The 26,211-nt window shown below is 39.1% G+C and overlaps 2 protein-coding genes across 6 annotated transcripts in view; both read left to right on the top strand.

The window, feature by feature from the left end:
* Window positions 1-3,145: 3,145 nt before the first annotated feature.
* LOC119054095 (histone H2A.Z) lies at window positions 3,146-5,394 on the top strand. Its single transcript, XM_037151933.2, has 5 exons — window positions 3,146-3,274; window positions 3,726-3,803; window positions 4,084-4,197; window positions 4,552-4,681; window positions 4,956-5,394. Exons 1-5 carry the CDS (start codon window positions 3,272-3,274, stop codon window positions 5,015-5,017), a joined length of 387 nt encoding a protein of 128 aa, XP_037007828.1. The 5' UTR covers window positions 3,146-3,271; the 3' UTR covers window positions 5,018-5,394.
* Window positions 5,395-6,499: 1,105 nt separating this feature from the next.
* The window catches only part of DNAJB14 (DnaJ heat shock protein family (Hsp40) member B14), a 55,957-nt gene continuing 36,245 nt past the window's right edge, over window positions 6,500-26,211 (top strand). Inside the window, exon 1 of one of the 5 annotated variants that reach the window (XM_053666399.1) lies at window positions 6,500-7,051. In XM_053666399.1, the coding sequence (XP_053522374.1) occupies window positions 6,919-7,051 (133 nt within the window). In that variant the 5' untranslated portion in view covers window positions 6,500-6,918. The remainder of the gene's footprint in view (window positions 7,052-26,211) is intronic. The other 4 variants (XM_037151920.2, XM_037151919.2, XM_037151918.2 and 1 more) reach the window with 4 other exon arrangements.

Here is a 26,211-nt window from a genome sequence, read left to right as displayed (position 1 = left end):
CTATAGTATCAAAGACCTTGATCCTTATGTCATTATTCCTTTATGGGTGCCTTCATTCCCAATGTCATTTCATGGCCCCAAATAGCTTTCCAACTCTGTCTTCATTCCAGTTGGTAAGTACCTACCACTGCTGCTTACACCCTTTGGCCAACACTTATTACCATGGCCAATTGCACTTACATCCTGATGACCAAGTGTCCCACTATAAATTGGATGTTTAATTACTGAGGGAGATAGGAAAATAGAAATAAGGTTATAACCAGGAATCTCTTGCACACCTTACCTTCTAGCAGCTACTTCCTTACACCAACCTGCTATTCTTGACAAACTCTCGCCTTGTTCATTTAAACATAAACTCTCCAAAACACTGCAACCCACAGTTGTCCTTGCCCTTTAAACTAGAGGAACAGTCAACTTGGTGGTCAATTAGGTACTTATTTTATAATAGCCCTTATTAATGTGGCCTTAATGATTGAAGCATTGTTTAAATTTTTCTTTTGTCTAATGCTCTCAGCTAGTCAGTATAACAGTATAAAACATCAATTATGTACAGTACATAATACTTGATAATATTTTATGTATTGAATACATTATACATTTTATCATTATTTTGTAGTGTACTCTTTTTACTTATTAAAAAAAAGCCTGCTGTCAAACAGTATGTCATGTTACACCCACAGCAGCCTTATACATCTCATATTTAATGCCACCTCTTAATCACAACATTTTCTCTAGTGCTTGATTTACTCTTCTGTTGTTTAGTACAATAACATGCTGTACAGGCTTGTAGCCTAGGGGCAATAGTCTACACCACATAGCCTACCAATGTAGCAGGCTATACTATCCAGATTTGTGCAAGTGCACCATATGTTTGCAAAATGATGAACTCCCCAACGATGCATTTCTTAGAACACATCCTTGTGGTTAAGCAGCATATGACTGTATTAAGTAGTTAATTTGGTATGACACTGAACAATAAGAATTACATAGCTCCGGCTCTGTACATGTATTGACATAAACACAAGCACAGGAGAGATAAGCCAAGAATACTAACATATTTTCCCCATACCTTTACAGAGAAGCAAAGAGAACAAGAAATCTTTATACAACTGCTGTGAAAAGTGGAGACTGAAACAGTCCTGTTCTTCAAAGGAGGAGGAAAACTACTGAATGTATTAAACCAATTTTGGATTTTATTTTGTATGTTGAATGACGTGCTTATGTTTACTTTGGGCAGGTTTCAGGCTACTTTCATGGTGGAGGAAGACAATGTAGTACATCCAAAAAAAGATTTATGAATCAGATACTTTATTTTAATCCCTTCCCAGTATCCAATAAAGAAGATAACAGTAATTTTCATAGCGTGATTATTATGTGACAAATGCATGCTGGAGTGTACAATGAATACCTCTTCTTTAATCTTTCAACAACTACATGAAAATAGGTGTTCCTATACTCCTTTCACAGAAGAGGAACTCAAAGCTCCAAAAGGTTATTAAGATGACAATGGAAAGGAAGCAGAACAGAATTTACATCTACCTGTTCCTGAGCTCATTCTCTTATCCACTATTCAGGGAGGAAACTGATTTTCTTTAGTTGAACTTCATAGTAAATAAAGCACATATTCTCTAAACTGGAAAAGGTATTAATGCTGGCTTGTGACTTATATATCAGGAAGCCATAGTGGAGCTCAGGTTAACTATTACATTAGGTTTCATTGCTTTTTATTGTCATTACATCAATTCAGTAACTCTTACTATTGATGACATCGTAAGAATTCCTCAGCTCCAAGGGGAAGAAATAAGAAGGCTGTGTCAAAATTAGGCTGTCCCAAAAGAGATTGGGGATTTAATATATATTAAATTCCTTGAAATAGAGAGGTTTTCTAATTTAATAAAAGCTTTCGAATTGAAACTCAATCCAAAGTACTTCAGAGTACATATTTAAAAAATGTCATCACATCGGAAACATTAAGTGTACTAAACTAATAAACACTACAAACATGAAAGATTTAGATCACTACTGTCTCCAAGCAGCTAGAGATGTACACAGGTGTTAGTTGGAAGACTAAATAACTGGCATTATGCTAGTACTGTGTGTACAGTGCTAATTTTTAAGCCCACTATTTGCAATTGATTACATGGACCATCTGTAACTGCCTGTGAATCACATTAGGAGTTACCCAACCACACGTTAACAATAGTCATTTGTCATGTAGCAAAATGTTTAGTATAAAAAAAGGTCACATAATAGCTTCAAGGTTTACTAAATCAACTTTAGACACCAGGGTATGGGTGCAACACACTGATGGGTAGTCTCCAGGAAAATCTAGTTTACGATTTGATTAAGGAAAACAGTAACGCCTCACCCCAAGACTTCTGTGCGGAGACCAAAAGGTCTTTTGTGTCCAGCAGGGTGACTTTGCTACGCTGTTTGTCCCCGTGTAATTGTCCCGTCGGGAGTTTCAAAAGTAGTGAAACGGAAGAGGTGGGAGCCACCCCTGGAAAAGTGGGGGCACACGGTCCTGATCAGACCGTGGCTGGGAACTCGCCTAGGGTGTAGTAACACAAAACCTCTACGGAGTAGTGTGGATTCCCCTCTCACAAGACGCATTCGCGCCACTGTCAAACCCAAGGGATAAATAGTAGGGCGAGGAGGAGGATGCTCGGGAAGAAGGGTGTCTGAAGCCGGTCTCCGCCCGTTAGGCGATGAGATGTGTACGTGGGGTGGGGGAAACAGGAAGGAGGGAGCGCTAGAACCGGAGGCGACTTCACGTGGTCACCAGGACCCGGCTAGGAAACCTGGGGGCGCTACTGCGTGCTCCGCCCCAAAGTCTCTCAGCCCCTCCTCCCATACACGTGATCACTAGCTGTGAGTGTCCTCGTTCCCGCAGTGTAGCTTGCACAGTTCCTTTCCTCCCGCCGCTGTGCCCTTCTTCTCTCCGGTTCCTTTCCCTCCGCCCTCTCCCTCCTCCCCCACTTCACGTCCCAATAGCGGTTCGAGCTACGTAGCGCCCGCCCCTCCTCCTCTTTCTGCGTTTGCTCATTGGCTGAAGCTCCAAGGACGCGTCCCCAGGGCGGGTGGCAGCCATTGGTGGGATGAGCAATCCGAGTTCCCGGATGAGGGAACATTCTGCAGTATAAAGGGAGCGGGGAAGGCGGGAGACAGCGCAGTTTGAATCGCGGTGCGACGGAGTAGGTGGTGGGATCTCGCTGGGTGTCTGACTAGTCCTTTCTCTGCCTTGCTTGTTTGAGCTTCAGCAGAATTGGAAATGGTAAACTTCTCAGAGGCTCTTGAAGGCTCCGCGGGTTTTTGCCTGCAGAGAAAAACCCGTTACACACGGAGATGAGGGTGAACTGGCGACGGTTGGAAACGCGCGGAGATAGGATTTGGAAGAGCGGGGGAGGTGATTTGTCGGTGGCGAGCGCAGCCGCCTCCGATCTCGCAGCAGGCGGCGACGGTTGGGTGGCGCGCGCAGTGCCGCTGGGGGCCAGCGGGCGGCCAACAGGCGGCCAACGGGCGGACGAGGGCGCGCGGCCGCGACTGGCGCGCAGCGGGGGGCGTGCAGGCGGGGTTGCCCTTGCGGCGTGCGGCGGGCCGGAGACCCCGGCGGAGCTCGGGGGCGCGCTCGCGCCCGAGCCGCGCCGCGGTGGGGGAGGGGCGCGCCGCCGTGGTAATCCTATATTCTCCGTTCCTTCTTCCTCGCGGGCGTGTGCGCGCCGTAGGCTGGCGGTAAGGCTGGGAAAGACTCCGGAAAGGCCAAGACAAAGGCGGTTTCCCGCTCGCAGAGAGCCGGTTTGCAGGTCTGTGTGGTTCGGTACAGTCTGGGAATCGTGACGTTTTTCTTTTCTCCTCCTTTCTTGTTTATCATCGCTCTAAATGGGCGTTTCGTCTTTGCGTGGGTGCTGCGGTGTCGCGACTTGTTTTGCCCACACGATAAATACCGGGGAGGGGGGAAGATCACGTGTGTCGATACGGGTGAGCGTTGCTGCACTAGTGTCCTTGCCCCTTACTTTGGTTTGCGTATAATTTTTATCATCTTTGATTCATATTTTTGTTCATTTGTTTGTGCTTTAAATTAAGTTTCCGGTGGGCCGTATTCATCGGCACCTGAAATCTAGGACAACCAGTCATGGACGTGTGGGTGCGACTGCTGCTGTGTACAGCGCAGCCATTCTGGAGTATCTCACCGCAGAGGTAAATGGGTGTACGCCTATAATCTGAAAAGGTTTGGGGGGGGGGGGGGGCGGGTGTAGGTGGTGAAAGGGAAGGAGGAAAGTGATGCAAGAAAACTCCCAGGCCCTAAACGCGGCGAGAAGGCTCTGGGAACGCTAGAGGGAGCTGGTGACTATTAAGGGATCATACTGAGCTTGAGCAGCTCTTGGAAATAAAATTGCGTGCCCCCTTTATAGTTTATGCTGTCTTGACATTCAGTTAGTAGAGGCGGAAGGGAGACAATTGGTAGATTTACTTTCAAGAAGGTTCGGTTCTTTGGATCTTGGCCTAAACAAGAGTTGGAAACAGACTGATTGGTTAGCCCCTGCCTTCTAGGTACTTGAATTGGCAGGAAATGCATCAAAAGACTTAAAGGTAAAGCGAATTACCCCTCGTCATTTGCAACTTGCTATTCGTGGAGATGAAGAATTGGACTCTCTCATCAAGGCTACAATCGCTGGTGGTGGTATGTAAATACTAAAATTTCACTTTAAGTTTCCTTAGAGAAAATAGGTGTTTGCTTTTTTAAAAAATTACCATTGATAATTTTTAAAAGAGGGCACTTGAGTATATGTTTCACTGACATACAGTATGATTGTATCATGAAATATGATTTATGGGTTGATTCTTTCACATTTAAAGACTTCCAAGATGAACAAACAGTAAACCGTTCTGGGTTAAATATAGTGTATTATAAAATGTGTACTAAAAAGTAAAGTTTATCTCTGTTTCTCTCCTAGGTGTCATTCCACACATCCACAAATCTCTGATTGGGAAAAAAGGACAACAGAAGACTGTCTAAAGAATGCCGGGATTTCTTATTATCTCAGGACTCTAAATACTCTAACAGCTGTCCAGTGTTGGTGATTCCAGTGGACTGTATCTCTGTGAAAAACACAATTTTGCCTTTTTGTAATTCTATTTGAGCAAGTTGGAAGTTTAATTAGCATTCCAACCAACCAAATTTCTGCATTCGAGTCTTAACCATATTTAAGTGTTACTGTGGCTTCAAAGAAGCTATTGATTCTGAAGTAGTGGGTTTTGATTGAGTTGACTGTTTTTAAAAAACTGTTTGGATTTTAATTGTGATGCAGAAGTTATAGTAACAAACATTTGGTTTTGTACAGACATTATTTCCACTTCGGTGGATAAGCTCAATAAAGGTCATATCCCAAACTAGTTGTGTTTTAAATTTGCTTGATTGTAATAGAAACATCTTTTTTTTTGAATAGGCATCATCCAGCAATAATAAATTAAGCACATTTATTCTTGAGGAATTCAACTTAGTTTTCTAGATCAAATAGTTAGGTGGCCCAACTGTAATTTTTTAGTATGTTATTAACTACTAAGATTTTAAAACTTTGGCAGGAACTGGAAATGGGGCAAGTTTTATAGGCTAGTTGCCATCTCAGTTTGTGTCTTGGTCAGAGTTTATGTATGTGATAGCACTACACTGGTAGAGTACTGCTGTGGTGGACTTGGGGGGAGCAGGTAGGCAAGTCCTGTATCTACCACCTCCCCAGACAGAACTTTCAGTTCACACTTAAAGTAATAGTGTTTTTTGTTTTGTTAGCTAAATAGTTTTGAAATTTCTGAATTAGATTATTAATACTCATTTACATCTTGGTGTGGGATAATACATTTCATAGAAGAGATTCAGGATAAAAAAAATCCTTGGAAGCCCTTGAGTTTTGGTATTTCCAACTGGCTAACAAATGCTTGAGTGAAAACAATGGTTATTTTGTGACTGGATTGAGGGGATTATCTTTACATTTGTTTTCTGGCAAATGTCTTAATTTTTAATAATCTGAATAACATTCCCAAGCAGTAAGTACCCCCCCCCCAGCCCCCAACATTTTACAGTGGCAATGTCAGGAAAATGGTATTGAAGAAAAATCAAGTAGTTTACCTCTGATGGTAATGAATTCCCAGAAAGCTGGTTCCTGCCCTGTTTTGGTCATAAAGGTTGGGGTTAAGGCCAGAATAATTGTAAACGATCTGCTTTGAACCTCAGTGGTATGAAACCATGAATCTGGGTCAGGAAAATGGTGCGTAGCTTTAACAACAAAAAAAAAAGCTCTAGAGCTGGGGTCTAACCATGCTCTACTACTGTGTTCAACACCTGTGCCGGAAGCGCTGCCTTAGGGAGTGACAGAGCGGTCATCTGACCAAATCCTCCCCAGGCCACTGTCGCTTGGAGGCGGGGTCTCCGGTATCTGGGAATTTTCCTGAAAACCGGCGTCCCCACCTCCCAACCAGCGCTCCGGCCGCCGGGAAGGCGGGCTGCGCGCGGCTGTCAGCGGTAAAGGTGGCGCTGCCAGTGAGGGCGGCAGTCCCAGCCTTGGCGGGACTTACCCCGGCGCCGCCGGGCTGGTGTCCACCCACCAGTCCCCTCGGGTTGATCTGCTTTGAACCTTTTGGCGCCGCGCTGAGACCACTGAGTGGGCTCGTACCCCGGGGTTTGGAGGCCTGGAGATGCGGCTCGCTCCTTAGAGGCCCACGGTGGGGGCGGGGCGTGAGGAGGCGGAGCCTCGAGGCGGCCAGTCAGCCTCGGCCTCCGCCGCCTGGATCTCTACGCTCCGCCCGCTCGCGTCCGCACGCCCCAACCCCGGCGTGCCTCGCCTCCTCGGCGGCGGCGGTGGCGGCTTCCGCCCCCTGGTAGCAGAGCTCCCGGAGGAAACGGAAGAAGGCGCAAGCCAAGCCATGGAGGGGAACCGGGATGAGGCAGAGAAATGTGTCGAGATCGCCAGGGAGGCCCTGAACGCTGGCGACCGCGAGAAGGCCCAGCGCTTCCTGCAGAAGGCCGAGAAGCTCTACCCACTGCCCTCGGCCCGCGGTGAGGCCCTCCGTGTCCCTTCCCTGCCTATCCGGTCCCTCGACCGCCGCGCAGCCCTCCCCTCCCCACCCCCCAAATCGCCCGTTCGGGAGACGGCAGAACCCCGAATCAAGCCGACCACTCTGCGGGATACGTCCTGGCCCGGTGGGCTTGGGATGGGCCACCCGAGACTCCCTATGCACCACCAGCCTGCCCTGCGAGATGCCGGCTCTCAACTGACAGGCGAGGGTCGTTGCTTCTTTCCCTGCTCCGTTTTCGGAGACTGTCCATTGGAGATTTGTCCGGTCCCGTCTTAGCCTTACCTGAGTGGGCTTTATAACTGGGTGTTCCGTTGTGCGGCCCTCTCTCTCCCCATCCTCATCCCCAAATAAGGCCTAGGTTCCTAACGAAGTGAAAGGAACTTGGAAGTCTAGTCGAGAATGTACAGATCTTAGGACCCACCATCTCTGGGGACAGAACATTGTTCCCAAAGCAAACATTTTCTAATACCTGAGATGACATTGTTTTTATCTGGGAGGGAGTTTATTTAGCAAAGGGGAGCACAAATTTGGCAAGAGTGATAATGATATGCTAAATAGTATCTGAGTTGATAACACCATAATTATCGACAGATTAGGCAGATCTCTAAGGAACAGTCCTGGATATCTTTTGGTTGAATTCATCCTGTTCACGTCCTACCTAGGCTTTCAAGTCATGCTCTCTAGACTTTAAAATAATTATATTGGCCAACATTTATTGAGCACTTAGAGTGCTAGACCATGTGTCTAGTGTTTTATACTTCACTTACTCCTCAGAAAAATCCTGTGTAGAGGTACAGGATTCATTTGAACAAGTGTACCCATATGGAAACAGACTGTCTTTTGCATGGGTGGAGGGATGGATGGATGGATGGATTGGATGAATAATAATATCTTAATAGAAGGCTACACAGTAATTTAGTAGCCAAGTCAGAGCAGTACTTGAGCTTTCCTGCTCCAAAAGGCCTTTAACCATTATACTGCCTTGCTAATAGGGTAGTGGTGTACTGGGAGATTCAAGGTGTTTCCAAGTTAAGAAAAAAAATTATTGATAAGGATATGGGGTTACCTGTTTTATTGTTTTTTAAATTTGTTTCTACATTGTTGAAACTCTTATGTTCTTTTGTTTGCTTCTATTCCTTCATTAAATCACTTTTGAATCCTGTATCAGAGAGGAAAGGAAAGGGAAGTGAAAGAAAAATTAATAATTTTTTAAACTGTCACAGAAAACACTTGAAGTTTACTAGTTTAATCATTTTTCATTGGCAGTTTAGTAATGTTAACTATTTTCACATTGTTGTGCAACGGATCTCCAGAATTTTTCATCTTACAGAACTGAAGCTCTACCAAGTTAGACAACTTCCCACTTCCTCTAGCCACTAGCCCCTAGCAACCACCATTTTACTTTCTCTTAAAATTTGACCACTTAGATACATTACCTAAGTAGGATCATATACAGCAATTTCCCACCTAACATAGTCTATAGTTTCTGTGACTTTAGGCAAAATGACATATAATGAAACCAAACATGCCATAGGCTAATTAATGTAAACAAAAATGTGGCCTCTCATCAACCTTGTAACAAAATGAGATTGAATGAAGCAGTGTTATTCAAGGACCTTTTTTACCTGGCTTATTTCACTTGGCATGATGTCCTTGAAGTACACCTGTGCTGTAGCATGTAGGATTTCCTTTTTTAAAGCTGCACAATATTCCATTGCATTTATATACCACATTTTCATTATCCATTCATCTATCAGTAGACATGTAGATCGTTTTTATATTTTGGCTATTGTGAATAATGCTGCTATGACTATGGGTTTGTAAATATCTCTGTGATTCTGCTTTCAGTTCTTTTGGATAGATACATATATGTACGTATATATGTCTATATATACGTACATATATGTATACTATATGCAGAAATGGAATTGCTGAATTATATTGGTGCTGAACTATTTTTACTTTTTGGGAAAACTACTATACTGTTTTCCATAACATTTCTACCATTTTACTACCAACAGTGTGCCAGCGTTCCATTTTTCTCCACCTCTTCACAAATACTTGTTATTTTCTCTTTGCTTGGTTTTGTTGTTGTTTGATTTTTGATTTTTTTTGATAATAGTCATCCTCACAAGTGTAAAGTGATATCTCATTGTGTGTTTTTTTTTATTTGCTTGTTGTCTATTTGTATATCATCTTTGGAGAAATGTCTGTTTAAGTCCTTTGCCCATTTTTTAAATTGGATTATTAAAAAAACAAAAGTTATAGGAGTTTTTCATACATTTTGGATATTAACCCCTTATTAGATAGGTGGTTTGCATTTTTTCTCCCATTCTGTAGGTTGTTTCATTCTGTTGATTGTGTGCTTTGATGCATGGAAGTTTTTAAGTTTGACTAAAACTTCATTTATCTATTTTTTGCTTTTATTGCTTGTGTTTTTGGTGTTCCATCTAAGAAATTGGTGCCCAGAGTTAAAATTTTTTGAATCTCCCTACTGTATAAATACATGAGTTCATTCAGGCACTAGTCCTAGATGGACAGTTTGAACATTAAGCAAGTAACCACTTGAGACAGAATACCACGGCCTTAAAAACTACCTCCTCCACCTACTAATTTATAACCTATATTTGGGCAAATTAGAGAACCTCTCTAACCTTTAGATCTTTCATCTGCAAAATGGGACAATAATGTACTGATTTCATAAGGCTGTTGTGAGGATTAAATGAGTTAATTCATGGAAAGAATTCACAGTAAGCCCTCAGTTTGGTGTCATTTTTATTTTACGAATGTGAGGCTCAGAATATTTAACCTTGTAGTCTGGCAGTCTGTCATACAAACAACTTGAATCAGTATACCGAAAGGATAGTATAAGAAATTAAAGCACAACACAATTGTTGCTCTAAAATGTACGTGGGAAAAATGAAGCAATATGAAGTGAAAGTAGTACAGTGTATAATAAGGCAGCAGAATGTGATTGCCAAATAAAGTGATGACATACAGTTGTGGTATAGTCTGAAAACTGTAATTGAGATGCAGACTTTGCCTCTGACAGCTTTGTAACCAGAGACAAGTTACTTAGCTTCTCTAAGTTTTGTTTAGTTATGTGTAAAATTCAGATTACATCACAGAATTGATGTAATCTTTATTAGCTGAAATAAAGTTAGGGACAAACATTTAGCAAAGTATATTTTACATTAAATGTTTTCAGATGTTTATTGGAATAATGTAAGAATTCAGAGGAGGGAAAAGTCTGGAACATTTTTGTAAGCTCCTGGTGAAATGTTTAGTGTACAATGAAATTGAAGCTATTGGTAAAATGAAATTTTACATGTTTACCCCTAAATTTTACCTATTCTAGACTACTGTCAAACTCTTATAACTCAGTTTTGACTGTATGTTCCTGTGGATGTGTTTTCATACTAAGATAGGCAAAAGAAAACATTGCATTTTAATCTTCCTATTCTTATACATATAGTCAATGGAAGGATTTGAAGCTAAATTCCAGAATTTTTGTCCGCTTTACATTTTATCTTGCCAGGTGAAAAGTCTGATTAATTGAATGCTTTTAAATATTGGTAAGAGTTTTCCTTGTGGAAAAACTCAGATCTTCAAATGACCCTAGGATATTAGTTCTTCTGTGTGTTTAGTTGAGAATATTATTTTACAGTTTAGTTATGGAACTGAACTTCTAAGTGAAGTGAATTTTACAGCTTTCAAATATTTTCATACTATGAGTTTAGTTTATGTTTGAAAGGATTGATATACGTGAGTAGCTACTACTGAGGAAATATAAATATTCTAGAGAAATATTGTCAGCAGGCTGAAATTTAATTATATTTTAGTTTCTTCAACTATGTTTATTGAATTATTGATATATTTTAGACTCACAGAAGGATACCATCTCACTGTTTTAGTGCTTTATGTTGCTATTTTAATACTTTAGTGTTTCATACTAATTGGGGGACCAATTTGAGATATAATTTTTTTCAGAGAAAAGCATTTTGATTGTTCAGGAATTTCATAGTAATTTGACCAGTTGGAGGCTTTCAGCTTCAAGGCCATCATCCCTTGTCTGCTTTAATGAATGGATAGCCTATGTATAATCTGTAGCATCTATGTGCATAATAGCAGTTAGTCTTATTTTTATTTTTTCTTTCACGTGAGAAATGTGTGTAGATTTTTCTTTTTTTGCTATATTATTTTAAAATTGAAATCTAATAAAAAATTCAACTTTCTGTCCACTTGTCTCACTTAAAATGGTTAAAGTTTTTGAACTGTCATTACACATCTGAAGTATTATGCAACCTATTCCTTTTAGACAATTTTATTTTTTTTCTATTTCTGACTTAATTAAAATTTAGCGACAAATACAAATCATACATTCAGGACAATTATTTTGCTAGCATGAAGTGTTATAAAGTGATTTCAACTAATAGCCAAATGATTTCAGATATAGTTGAAGAAAAAATACTGAAATTTGGTTTTGAACCTTAATTTACTGGTTGTGCAGCCTTGCATATATAATTATCTTTCTGAGCCTCAATTTTCTCTGTTGTATGATGGGAAGCTAGTTATTGAACAGATATTTACTGAATTTACACATTTTTGAGCCATATGGTTCTGGGAACTAAGGAGTCAGTGAACAGTAAGAACATCATTGTCCTCTTGGAGCTTATATTTTAGAGGAATGAAATATAGTTTCTGCTGGACATAGTAATGGCTCAATTCAAGTGCTCTAAGAATGTTGTGCATAATTACTATGGCAAAAGTATTTGGTTAGGGCCTTGGAGTTAACAGTATAATATTTATCTCTTTTCTGTCATTTTTTTAGTTACCTGTTTGGGCACAAAATAATTGCTTTAAGTTAGCATTAATATCCATTTGTATTAAACTACTCATTTCACGCTTACTTGATATGTTAGTCCTCCCTACCTTGCCGCTATCATTCTTTGTATTGTCTGTGCATATAGCTAGCTATCCCTGTCTTAGATTAAAAACTCCCTTGCCATTAGGGACCATTTTAATTTCAACCATCTTTTTTTATTATTATTATTATTTTATTTATCTTTAGAGGGGAAGGGAAGGAGAGAAGGAGAGAAACATCAATGTATGGTTGCCTTTCATCTGTGCCCTGCTGGGAACTGGCCCGCAGGGAACTGGTCTGCAATCCAGGCATGTGCCCTGACTGGGATTCAAACCGCGGTTGTCTGGTTCGCAGGCCCACGCTCAATCCACTGAGCTACAACAGCCAGGTCAACCATCTTGTTAGTTTCATGTTGCCTCACTGTTTTGCATATACTTGTGGCATTTATAAGCCTGGATTTCCCAGAAAAATATCTTTATATAATTTTATTCCCTTTAGTTAAGATGACTTGTTAAACAAAGAAGGATTTATAACTGTAAGACTTTTCACACTGATTTTTTTTTTAGTGAAGCTTTACTATAATCTAACAAGTGTACAAATGTGTAATTCAGGGTCCAGCAGAAGTAACGCCTACTTGAATGTGATTGGTAGGTTAATAATATGGTTATAATAATTTATAGTTTTATTTTTTATTTTTTCTGTTTTATTGTTGTTCAAGTACAGTTGTCTCCTTTTTCCACCTACTTCACACTGCCCCCCCCACCGCCATCCCCACCTCTCTCCCCTGAATATACCCCTCTTTGTTTTTGTCCATGTGTCCTTTATAATTGTTCCTAAAAACCCTTTAACCTTTCCCCTTTCCCCCCCACTGTCCCCTCCCATCTCCCTTCTGGTTACTGTTCATTTGATTGTAATTTCAATTTCTCTGGTTATATTTTGCTTGTTTGATTGTATTATAGATTAGGTTCCACTTAAAGGTGAGATCATATGGTATTTGCCTTTCACTGCCTGGCCTATTTCACTTAGCATAATGCTCTCCAGTTCCATCCATGCTGTTGCACAAAGGGTAGTAGCTCCTTCTTTCTCTCTGCTGCATAGAATTCCATTGTGTATATGTATCACAGTTTTTCTGATCCATTCATTTACTGATGGGCACTTAGGTTGCTTTTGCCTCTTGGCTATTATAAATTGTACTGCTATGAACATTGGTGCCTGCATGGATTCTTTTGGATTGGTGCTTCAGGGTTTTTAGAATATAGTCCTAGCAGTGGAATTGCTGGGCCCAAAGGCAGTTCCATTTTTACTTTTCTGAGGAAATTCTGTACTGTTTCACATAGTGGCTGCACCAGTCTGCAATCCCACCAGCAGTGCACTAGGGTTCCCTTTTATCCACATCTGTTTCAACACTTGTTTGTTGTTTTGTTTATGACGGCCATTCTGACCAGTGTGAAGTAGTATCTCATTGTGGTTTTAATTTGCATCTATGATGGCTAGCAGTATTGAACATCTTTTCATATGTCTCTGGACCCTTTCTATGTCCTCCTTGGAGAATTGTCTGTTCAAGTCCTTTGCCCATTTTTTAATTGGGTTTCTTGTCTTCCTGGAGTGGAGACGTGTGAGTTCTTTATATATTTTGGAGATCAGACCCTTGTCTGAGGCAAATATGTTTTCCCTTATAGTTGGTTCTCTTTTCACTTTACTACTGTTTTCTTTAGTTGTGCAGAAGCTTTTAATTTTGATGTGATCCCATTTGTTTATTCTTTCCTTTATGTCCCTTGCTTTAGGGGACATATCAACGAAACTATTGCCGCATAGAATATCTGAGATTTTCCTGCCTGTGTTGTTCTGCAGGACACTTTTATGGTGTCAGGACTTATATTTATAAGTCTTTCATCCACCTCGAATTTATTTTTATGTATGGGGTAAGTTGGTGATCAAGTTTCATTTTTTTTTGCACGTAGCTGTTCAGCTTTCCCAACACCATTTGTTGAATAGGCTATTTTTACTACATTTTATGTTGCTGCCCCCTTTGTCAAATATTAGTTGATCTTAGAGACTTGACTTTATTTCTGGGCTCTCTATTTTGTCCCATTGGTCTATGTGTCTGTTTTTATGCCAGGCTGTTTTGATTACAGTGGCCTTGTAATAATACAGTTTGATATCAGGTATTGTGATCCCTCCTACTTTGTTCTTCTTTCTCAAAATTGCTGCAGCTATTCAGGGTCGTTTATGATTCCATATAAATTTTTGAAGTATTTGTTCTATATCTGTGAAATATGTCATTGGTACTCCAATAGGTATTGCATTGAATCTGTAAATTGCTTTGGGTAGTATGGACATTTTGATGATGTTAATTCTTCCAATCCATAAACACGGAATATACTTCCATTTGTTTGTGTCTTCCTTAATTTCTTTCTTCAGTGTTATTTAGTTTTCTGCATATAGGTCTTTTACCTCCTTTGTTAGGTTTATTCCTAGGTATTTTATTTTTCTTATTGCTATAGCAAATGGGATTTTTTTTCCTGATTTGTTTCTGATATTTTGTTGTTGGTGTACAAAAATGCCTTTGATTTCTGAATATTGACTTTGTATCCCACTGTTTTGCCATATTCACTAATTAGGTCAAGTAGTTTTTTGTGGAATCTATAGGGTTTTTTATGTATACTATCATATCATCTGCAAACCATGCCAGTTTTACTTCCTGTTTTCCAATTTGTATGCCTTTTTTTCCTTCTTCTTGTCTGATTGCTCTGGCTAGGACTTCCAATACTATGTTGAACAGAAGTGGTGGAAGCACACATCCCCGTTTTGTTCCTGATCTTAATGGGAAAGCTTTTTGATTTTTTCCATTGAATATGATGTTGGGTATAGGTTTTTCATATGTGACCTTAATTACGTTGAGGTATGCTTCCTCTAGTCCCAGTCTGCTGAGTGTTTTTATCATAAATGGGTGCTTTACTTTATCAAATGCTTTTTCCTCGTCTATTGTTATGATCATATGATTTTTGTCTTTTGTTTGTGTGATGTATTACATTTATTGATTTGTGAATACTGTACCATCCTTGCATCCCTAGGATGAATCCCACTTGATCATGGTGTATGATATTTTTGCTAGATATGATATATTTAGCAAGATGCAGTTTGCCAGTACTTTGTTGAGGATTTTATCATCTACATTCATCAGTGATACAGACCTGTAGTTTTCTTTCTTTGTTGTGCCTTTGTCTGGTTTTGGATTAGGATGATGGGGGCCTCATAAAAAGAGTTCAGTAGTCTTCCCTCTTCTTGGATTTTTGAGAAAAAGAGTCTGAGAAGTTAGGGTTTAGTTCTTCCTTAAATGTTTTATAAAATTCTCCTGTGAAGCCAGCCAGTGCAGAGATTTTGTATGATGGGGGTTTTTTGATTACTGATTCAATTTCACCAACTGTTATCAGTCTGTTTAAACACAGGCTTTCTGCTTCTTCTTGGTTAAGTTTTGGAAGATTATAATTTTCTAGGAATGTGTCATTTCACCCAGGTTTTCAGATTTCTTGTTATATAGTTGTTTGTAGTTAATTTCTTAGAATCCTTTGTATTTTTGTGGTATCAGTTGTAATCTCTCCTCTTTCATTTCTGGTTTTGTTTACTTGGGTCCTTTCTCTTCTTCTCTTGATGAATCTGATTAAAGGCTTGTCGGGTTTGTTTGTCTTTTTAAAGAACCAGCTCCTGGATTTATTGATCCTTTGAACTGTGCTTTTAATCTTTGTGTCATTTAATTCTGTCTGATCTTCGTTATTTCCTTCGTTCTCCTTGCCTGTATTGTCTTTGTTGCTGTTCCTCCAGTTCTTGTAGGTGTAGGGTTAGGTTGTTTATTTAAAATGTTTCTATCTTTTTTTAGGTAGGGTTGTATTGCTATGAACTTTCCTCTCATGACTGCCTTCCCTGTGTCCCATAAGTTTTGGGTTGTTGTGAGTTCATATGAATTTGTTTCCAGAAACTTTTTTACTTCTTCCCTAATTTCATTCTTGATCCATTCATTGTTTAATAGCATGCTATTCAATCTCCATGATTTTTAGTGTTTTGGATTTTTTTCTTTGAGGTTGGTTCCTAGTTTTAGTCCTTTGAGGTCAGAGAAAATGCTTGATATTATTTCAATTTTCTTGAATTTGTTGAGCCTTGTTTTGTGTCCTATCACGTGGTCTATCTTTGAAAATGTTTCATGTGCATTGGAAAAGAATGTGTATTGTGCTTCTTTTGGATGAAAGGTTCTCCATATATCAGTTAAATCCATTTCATATAGGACATTGTCCAGTGCCACAATATCTTTGTTGATATTTTCTTTGGAAGATCTATCTATTTTTGACAGTGGGATGTTAAAATCCCCTGTTGCAATTGTGTTGCTGTCAGTATCTTACTTGAAGTTCTCCAAGATTTTTCTTATGTATTTGGGTGCTCCTATATTGGGTGCATATGTTTATAATGTTTATGTCTTCTTGATGGAATCTTCCCTTGAGTGTTAGGAAGTGTCTTTCTGGGTCTCTTTTATGGCCCTTGTTTCGAAATCTATTTTGTCTGATATGAATATTGCTAACCCAGCTTTTCTTTCCTATCCATTTGCTTGGAATATTTTTTTCCAACTCTCTTCACTTTCGGTCTTTGTAGGTCTTTTGTTTTAAGTTGGTCTCTTATAGGCAGTGTATGTGTGGGTCATGTTTACTTATCCATTCGGCTATTCTATATCTTTTGATTGGAGCATTTAATTCATTAACATTTAAGGTTATTTTTCATAGGTATTTGTTCATTTTTTTCTCCCTTAGTACCTGTGTTTCTCTCTCTTTTATTCCTTTTCCTTTCTCTTCTTATAGTAGTCCCTTTAGTAAATCTGGTAGGGCTGGTTTAGTGGAGATGTATTTTTTCAACCTTCTTTTGTCTGGGAAAATCCTTATTTCATCTTCTATTTTAATTGAGAGCTTTTCTGGGTAATCTTGGGTGCAGGCCTTTGTTTTTCATTACTTGGAATATCCTTTGCCATTCTTTCCTGGATTGAAGTGTTTCTGTTGGGTAATCAGCTGTTAACCTTATTGGAGCCCCTTTTTATATTACTTCTTTTTTCTCCCTTGCTGCTTTTAAGATTCTCTCTTTGTCTTTAATACTTCGCATTTTAATTGTGATATGTCTTGGAATTGGCTTCTTTGGGTTCATCTTAATTTGGACTCTCCTTACTTCCTGAACTTACATGGTTTTTCCCTCTCCAGGTTTGGAAAGTTTTCTGTCATTGTTTTTTCAAACAGGATTTCTGTCCCTTGTTCCTTTTCTTCTCCTTCTGGTATTCCTATGATTTTAATGTTCTTGCATTTCATATTATCTTGGAGTTCCGTTAAGCTATCTTCGTATTTCTTTAGTCTTTTTTCATGCAGCTGCTCTATTTGGGTGTTTCTTTCCACCTTGTCTTCCAGTTTACTAACTCGGTCCTCTGCTTCATCCAGCCTGATCATAATTCCTTCTAGTGTGTTTTTTATATCCAAAATTTTATTGTTCATTTCTTCCTGGTTTTTGTTTATAGTTTGTTTCCTTTTTCATACTGTTGTTGTTCTCACTCAGTTCCTTGTCATTGTCTGTGAGTTTCGTGAGAATTTTTATATCTATTATTTTGAATTCTATATCTGATAGTTTCTTACCTCCATTTCATTTAGCTCTTTTAGTGAGGAGTCTTCCTTTCCTTTGGATTGCAGGTTCTTTCTTTGTCTGCATATTATGTGACTTTCTGTTTCTATACATCCTGATGTTTCACTTTGCTAGGTATCTTTGTAGGGTGGATGTCTTTGTATGGTAGGAATTCTGTGTGATTCAGTGGTGTGGCCTCTGATCTTCTTGTATGGATGCTTTGAGGTTTGCCCTTCTGTTTGCATGGGCTCTCCTGTACTTGGGTTTTTACCTTTTGGTGGTTCCTTTGTTGGTGGGTTCTCTCCTCCAGTGGGTATATTGATGTTTGCAGCTCCTGCCTATTCTTATATGTGATCAGTGGCAGGGGTTAGGCAAAATAGATTAAGACAGCGGAAGAGCATTCTATGAGATTTAAAGCACCAGCAAGTAGAGAAGAGATAGGAGATTCTTTGGAAAAGTATAGTGTTAACTGCAATATTTCACCCAACTAGCCACTTTTTATAAAAAATGAAAGGGAGATAAGACTCATGTTAAAGCAGAGGATTGTGAGCTGAATCTAGAAAACAGAGCACTTGTGCAAGGTTAGATGATGAGATATAGTGAGGTTAAAGGATAGAAAGTAGGCATAGTGTGTGAGAAAGTAGAATTAACCACAACAATAATAATGCCCAAGAATAAAGTGAACTGGGCTAAAATCAGAGAGGGGTACTGTGTAGTATTTACCATTGTATGGAACAGCAATTTTTACAGTAGTACTAGAACAACAATAATATGACAAGAAATATATACTTTGGATAACAAGAATGGAAAGTACACAGTTAAGAGTAGTGTGTTATTGAAACACAAGTGAAGTGAAAAAAGAAAAATTAAAATATAATATGATGACTTCCAGCCAAGATAGAGGAGTAGGTAGACACACCGCACCTTCTCACACAACCAAAAGGACAGCAACAATTTAAAAAACAAAAATCAACCAGAAGTGACAGAAAATCAAACTGGATGGAAGTCCAACAAGCAAGGAGTTGAAGACATACTCATCCAGACCTGTAGGAGGGGCAGAGACCGACAGCCAGGTGGAGAGGACCCATGGCAAGGTAGCAGCTAGTATAGCAGGCGGTCCCACAGTCCCACACAGATGAACTGGCAGGAGCAACTGGGGAGCAGGACAGACTGTGCAACCCAGGGCCCTAAGTTCATTGGAGAGACCCACAGGATCCTAGAACATATGCAAACCTACCCACATGGCAGTCAGCACCAGAAGGGCCCGATTTGTTTGTGGGAAGTGGCAGATGGGACTGAAATCTGGCAGAGAGTGAAACAAGTGCCATTGTTCTCTCTCGGACATGTCCCCACATACAGCGTCACAACACAGCAAGGCTTCACCCCTCACTGTGTCGTAACAGTTGCGTCAGGACAAAAAAAAATGGCCCAAATGAAAGAACAGATCAAAGCTCCAGAAAAAATAAAACTAAGCAACAAAAAGATAGCCACCCTATCAGATGCACAGTTGAAAACACTGGTAATCAAGATGCTCACAGAACTGGTTGAACTTGGTCACAAATTAGATGGAAAAATGAAGGTTACATTAAGTCAAATAAAGGAACATGTACAGGGAACCAAGAGTGTTGGGAAGGAAACTGGTCGTCAAATCAATGGAGTGGACCAGAAGGAAGAAAGAAACATTCAACCAGAAAAAAAATGAGGAAACAAAAATTCAAAAAAATGAGGAGAGGCTTAGGAACCTCCAGGACATCTTTAAACGATCCAACATCCTAATTTTAGGGGTGCCAGAAGAAGAGGAAGAGCAACAAATTGAAAATCTATTTGAACAAATAATAAAGGAGAACTTCCCCAATCTGTCAAAGGAAATAGACTTTCAGGAAGTCCTAGAAGCTCAGAGAGTCCCAAAGAAGTTGGACCCAAGGAGAAACCACATCATAATTACATTACTCAAGATTAAAATTAAGGAGAGAATCCTAGAAGCAGCAAGAGAAAAGGAGACAGTTAACCTACAAAGGAGTTCCCATCAGCCTGTCAGCTGATTTCTCAAAAGAGACCTTACAGGTAAGAAGAAGCTGGAAAGAAGTATTCCAAGTCATGAAAGGCAAGGACCTACATCCAAGATTGCTCTATCCAGCAAAGCTTTCATTTAGAATGGAAGGGCAGATAAAGTGCTTCTCAGATAAGGTCAAGTTAAAGGAATTCATCATCACCAAGCCCTTATTATATGAAATGTTAAAGAGACTTATCTAAGGAAAAGAAGATAGAAGGGGCGTTATTTGTGCCGGGTCCTATATATAAAGGTGTCACTGTAGCAAAAATTTGAAAAGAATATACTCGTAAATATTCAACAGTGGGAATTGATCAATAAATTGCATTGCATTCATGTACTGTGTACCTGTTAAAAAAGATGATGCGTCTCAGTAATTTTCCATCCATTGACCCCCTCACTCTGCTTATTGGCTATAAATCCCCAACTGTCTTTGCTGAATTCTGAGTTGAGCCTCATCTCTCTCTCTCCCCCCTATTAAACAGTCCCAAATAAGGTCTTCATAAAAAAAGGATCATGTGAACTATATTTATTGCTGTAAAATGACACACATAATGTGTTATGAACTAAATAAAGGTAGGCTACAAACATAGTGTAGATTATTCTAATTTTGCTTAACAATATCTAAGCTGCTAGACCACTAGCTAACTAGAATAACTATAGTTAAATATCCATAATGAATGTGTGATTTTTCATAAGTATATTTTGTTGATAATGCTATTACAGTTGTCCCATTTTTTTCTCCCCCGTATCCCCCTCTGCCCTGCACCACCCCACCCTCCAGCATTCCCCCACACCTCCACCCTTAGTTCATGTCCATGGGTCATACATGTATGTTCTTTGGCTTCTCCATTTCCTATATTATTATTATCCTCCCCCTGCCTATTTTGTGCTTACCAATTATGCTTCTTATTCTCTGTACTTTTTCCTGTATTTCCCCCCTCCCTGCTGATAACCTTTCATGTGATCTACATTTCTGTGATTCTCTTCCTGTTCTAGTTGTTTGTTTAGTTTGTTTTTGTTTTTAGGTTCAGTTGTTGGTCATTGTGAGTTTTTTGTCATTTTACTGTTCGTAGTTTTGATCATTTTCTTTTTCTTAGGTATGTCTTTGACATTTCATATAATAGGGCTTGGTGATGATGAACTGCTTTAACTTCTTATCTGAGAAGCACTTTATCTGCCCTTCCATTCTAAATGATAGCTTTGCTGGATTGTGTAATCTTGGATGTAGGTCCTTGCCTTTTGTGTCTTTAAATACTTCTTTCCAGCCCTTTCTTGCCTGCAAGGTTTCTTTTGAGAAATCAGCTGATAGTATTATGGCAACTCCTTGGTAGGTAACTGTTTCTTTTTCTCTTGCTGCTTTTAAGATTCTCCCCTTATGTGTCTTGGTGTGTTTCTTCTTGAATCCAACTCCTTTGAGACTCTGAGCTTCTTAGTGTTGCATATCTAGTTCGTTCACCAGATTGGGGAAGTTTTCCTTCATTAGTTCAAATAAGTTTTCAATTTGTTGCTGTCTTGCTCTTCCTCTTCTCCTCTGGAATCCCTATAATTCAGATATTGGAACATTTATAGTTGTCTCAGAGGTTCCTAAGCCTCTCTTCATTTTTTTGAATGTTTGTTTCTTCATTCCGTTCTGCTTGGATGTTTATTTCTTCCTTTTGTTCCAAATTGTTGCTTTGAGTGTTGGTTTTGTTCCTGTCACTGTTGGTTCCCTGAATATTTTGCTTTATTTCACTATGGGTATTCTTCATTTGTTCTTTCATTTTGCAACTCAATCATTTCTGTGAGCATCCTGATAACCAGTGTTTTGATCTCCGTATCTGATAGGATGACTATTTCCTCCTCGTTTAGTTCTTTTTCTGGAGTTCTGATCTATTCTTTTATTTGGGCCATAGTTCTTTGTCTTGGTGCACCTGTTATGTTGTAAGGTCGGAGCCTTGGCTCTTTGCCGGGTGGGGCAACCCAGATCTCGCTTTCTGGCACTGTCTGTGGGGAAGGGATCAGAGGAAACAATGCCGCTTTCTAGCTTGCTGGGCACTCGGCCTACTTTCCATCACTTCCCTGGCTTCCCACAAGTGGAGTGTGCCCTTTCAGGTGCTGGTTCCCAGGTAGGTGAGTTTATGTATGTTCTGGGACCTCCTGGGACTCTGCACAGACCCTTCTCTGAGACTGGGAGTTTCTTCTGCTGCCACAACCCCCACAGGTTTTTACAGCCAGAGTTTTTAAGGCTTTATTTCCCCACACTGGAACCCTGGGTTGGGCAGTTTGTCTCACTCCCCAGTTGTTCCTCCCTGCTTGTCTGCACTCAAATGTGGGACCCCTGGTCCTCCAGCTGCTGCTTTGCAGCTCATCCTTTCCACCCAGCTGTGCATCTCTGCCCCTCTTACCAGTTTGGACGAATGTTTCTTCTTTAACTCCTTGGTTGTCTGACTTGCATGCAGGTCAGTTTTCTGGTGGTTCTGGTTGTTTTTACTTTTTAAAATGGTTGTTTTCCTTCTTTAGGTTCTGTGAGGAAGTGAAGTGTTTCTATCTCTGCCTCCATTTTGGCTAGAACCTGATTTTTTTTCTTGTGTAGAATTATATGTGATTTTTTTACTGTGTTATATTTTCTTTTTTAAATGAGATGAGCAACACTACTTTTGTAATCGCACAATTAAAAGCTATTTCTAGATTTGTGAAGAAGAGAGGGAAAAATCTATTTGTTTTTCAAATCATGTGTTCTTATTTTAGACTATGCTAATGATGGCCATTATATATAATAGGCGTGTGGCAGAACCTTATAAAATAAAAACAGACCTTGTTTCTTCAGTTCTGGATTATCCACATAAACATTTTTAATATTATATTTACCATATTTTGTTGTGTATAATGTGTACTTATTTAGCCCAAATTTTTGAGGGAAAGAGAAGGATGAGCATTATATGTGGGTGGTACTAAATCTGTATCTATATAAATGTTTTTAATTCTTTTATTGAGTTTTTAAAATAAAAAATTTTACATATTTTAAAGTATAACTCTGGAAGCAATAATGATATCAGTATGCAAAATAATACCCTGGAACACAATAATCAGCTTTGTCTCAATAAATAAATAAATAATTGGATTTAAAAATTAAAAGGAAAGATTTTTTTTTCCCCTGAACATTTGGGCCAAAGACTTTGGTGCACATTATACATGGCAAAATATGGTACTTTTTACTGGTTGTTAAAAGTGCAGAGTATGTTAAAACCCCAGGCAAAGCAGTATGTCTGGAAAGTAAATGCAAAAAAGTGAGGTTGGATAGTTCTAAAACCAAAAATAAATGTGATCTGGTTCATAATTACTGTATCTGCCCAACTAATGTTTATATTACTGTACATTATTTTAAATGAGAACTCATGTGATAGCAAAGACTTAATAAATCAGGAAGATCCAGTGTGTTCTAAATTCTGGCAGTATTTGAACTGAATCATACTGCCTTCTCAGACATTGGTTCCAGTAACTACTAATACAGAAAATCTTGCTGATTCCATTTGTGAGATGACAAAACTGGATATAGAGACCCGAAGTAATGGAGCCTGTGCACATTTTAACTCTTTGGAACAAGTGTTTGGTGTGAGCACATGTATACACACAGTCATTGTTAAGCAGGACCCTTATATATGGAATTTTAGAAAAATTTTCAGTATCGTAATACCTGTTAAAAACCTAAAACAACTATATAATACCGCTTTAGCACAATATTCAGTATATAGAAGATGTCCAGAAAAACACTGGGAGAACATGTTTGTGCTAAAAATGAAAGGGAATAAACAGATAACTTCTAACTAGCATCATGGGGACATTGTGGCCACCTGTAAATACTAACCACTTCCTTATCTGTTTCTACAATTTAAAAAAATTATTAATTAGGTAAAATATTTCTATAAAGAGACACTTCCCCTTCACCTATCTTAGGGTTACACAGTGGTACAATTCAAATAGGAAAGGCTGAATAAGTTCTTGATTGCTTTGTTCAGTTTTCAAGAAAAGGAGTTGGTTCCTTTCTCTGAAAGCAGTGGGACTCTATATTAGATTACTCTGGCAGCCTTAGACACCTTCCTTTTTGGTATAACATTGTTTCAAATTCCTCTTGTACATTTCCTGTACTAGACCTGAAATCAAGCATATTTCCAATAAGAGCCGCAGTTTCTTTTAGTGGAAAATGGTGTTTCAGCATCACAGTCTGGCATTAAGGATGCTGTGGATACTAGATTATTCATTTTTTCTGGACCTTTTCAGTGTACAGAAACAATTCCTTCCATAGTCGTAATTGTTTCTCAAGGCTATAATAAGTAATAGATATGACATGATTGTTTATTTGCTTTATGCTACATCATATACGTAAAAGTTTCAGAGTAATGTTACCAACACTACCCACTAACATAGTTACTGAAAACAGTTCAATTGTCTTTGTATATACTCTCCAGTTCCCTCCCCATCTTAATATTTTTTTAAAATTTTGAGATAATTTCAAACTTAGAGAAAAGTCACAGAGTAATGCAAACTTCCCATGTATATTTTCTCAGCCTTCCATTTGGATAAAAGTTTGCCACAATTGCTTAATCATGCCCTCCCTCCCTATATCCTGTACCTTCTTCCTCCAACCCTACCACCAAGCACACACAATATGTTCTTGCTATATTTTTTTCTGAACTAATTAAGAGTAGGTTGTAGGCATGATGTCCCATTACCCTTAAATAACTCATTGTATGTTTTCTAAGACAAGGCTATTCTCCAAACATAACCACAATATAACCATCAAATCATGAAGTTAATACATGTACTTCATTCAAATTCTGCCAGTCCTTCCCATTGTATCTTTGGTAGCAAAGAGAATACAAGTTGCACTTATGGACATATTTTATTTTCCATATACAGCTTTTCTCTTCTTTACTTTGCTTTCTTGATAAATACAGGCCACTCATTTTATACAATTTCCCTCAGTTTGGTTTTGACATTTCCACATAGAAATTTGGGGCAAAAGTACCATAGAAGTGATATTTTCTTAGTATAACATATTAGGAGACACATTATGTTGATTTGGTCCTTATTTGTGAGGTTAACTTTGATCACTTGATTAAGTTGGTGATGCCAGGTTTCTCCACTCTAAAAACTTACTTATTTTTTTACTTTATAATTAATAAATAGTTTGTGGGGGAATACTTTGAGACTATGTAAATGTTCTGTTACATAACGTACTTTCACCAACACCTTTTAGCATTCATTGATGATTTTTTCATGGTTAAATTTCTGATACTCGTCAACTGGCAATTTTTTTTTTAAGATTTATGTATTTTTAGAGAGGGAAAAGGAGGGAAAGAAGGAAGAAAACTATCAATGTGTACGTGCCTCTGGAATGTCCCCTAGTGGGTACCCGGCCCACTAGGGAATCAAATCAGTGACCCTTTGGTTCACAGGCCAGCACTCAATCCACTGAGCCACTCCAGCCAGGACTCAAATGGTAATTTTTTTTTTGAAAGTTGAGCTTTTTCATAGGTGTACTAACATTTAAGATTTTTTTTATTGATTATGCCATCACAGTTGTTCTGTTTCCTCCCTTCATTCCCCTCCACCCTGCACACCCCCTCCCCCACCATTTCCCCCCTTTAGTTTATGACCACGTGTCTCAAGTTCTTTAGATTCTATATTTCCTATATTATTCTTGCCCTTCCCCCTGTCTGTTTTCTACCTACTGTCTGTGCTACTTATTTTCTGTACCTTTTCCCCCCTTCTCCTCCTCCCACTCCCCTGTTGCTAACCCTCCATGTGATCTCCATTTCTATGGTTCTGCTCCTGATCTAGCTGTCCTCTTAGTTTGCTTTTGTTTTAGGTGTGGTTGTTAATAACTGTGAGTTTGCTGTCCTTTCACTGTTCATCTTTTTAATCTTCTTTTTTTTAGATAAGCTCCTTTAACATTTCATATAACAAGGGCTTGGTGATGATGAACTCCTCAAATTTCATCTTATCTGAGAAGCACTTTATCTGCCCTTCCATTCTAAATGAAAGCTTTGCTGGCTAGAGCAATCTTGGATGTGGGTCTTTGGATTTCATGACTTGGAATACCTCTTTCCAGCCCCTTCTTGCCTATAAGGTCTCTTTTGAGAAATCCACTGACAGTCTGATGGGAACTCCTTTGTAGGTGACTGTCCTCTTATCTCTTACTGCTTCTAGAATTCTCTCCTTCATTTGAATCTTGGCTAATGTAATTATGATGTGCCTTGGTGTGTTCCTTCTTGGTTCCAACTTCTTTGGGACTCTCTGAGCTTCCTGGATTTCCTGGAAGTCTATTGCCTTTGCCAGATTGGGGAAATTCTCCTTTATTATTTGTTCAAATAAGTTTTCCACTCATGGCTGTTCTTCTTCCCCTTCTGGTACCTCTATAATTCGGTTGTTGGAGTGTTTAAAGATGTCCTGGAGGTTCCTAAGCCTCTCCTCATTTTTTTGAATTCTTGTTTCTTCCTATTTTTCTGTTTGGTCATTTTTTTCTTCCTTCTGGTCCACTCCCTTGATTTCAGTCTCAGTTTCCTTTCCATTACAATTGGTTTCCTGTGCATTTCCCTTC

This window comes from Artibeus jamaicensis, unplaced genomic scaffold, assembly GCF_021234435.1.
Source record: "Artibeus jamaicensis isolate MK-2021 breed Jamaican fruit bat unplaced genomic scaffold, CSHL_Jam_final contig_452, whole genome shotgun sequence".
NCBI lineage: Eukaryota > Metazoa > Chordata > Mammalia > Chiroptera > Phyllostomidae > Artibeus > Artibeus jamaicensis.
The sequence above is the reverse complement of the archived record's forward strand: the minus strand, read 5'-3'. Positions and strand labels throughout refer to the sequence as shown.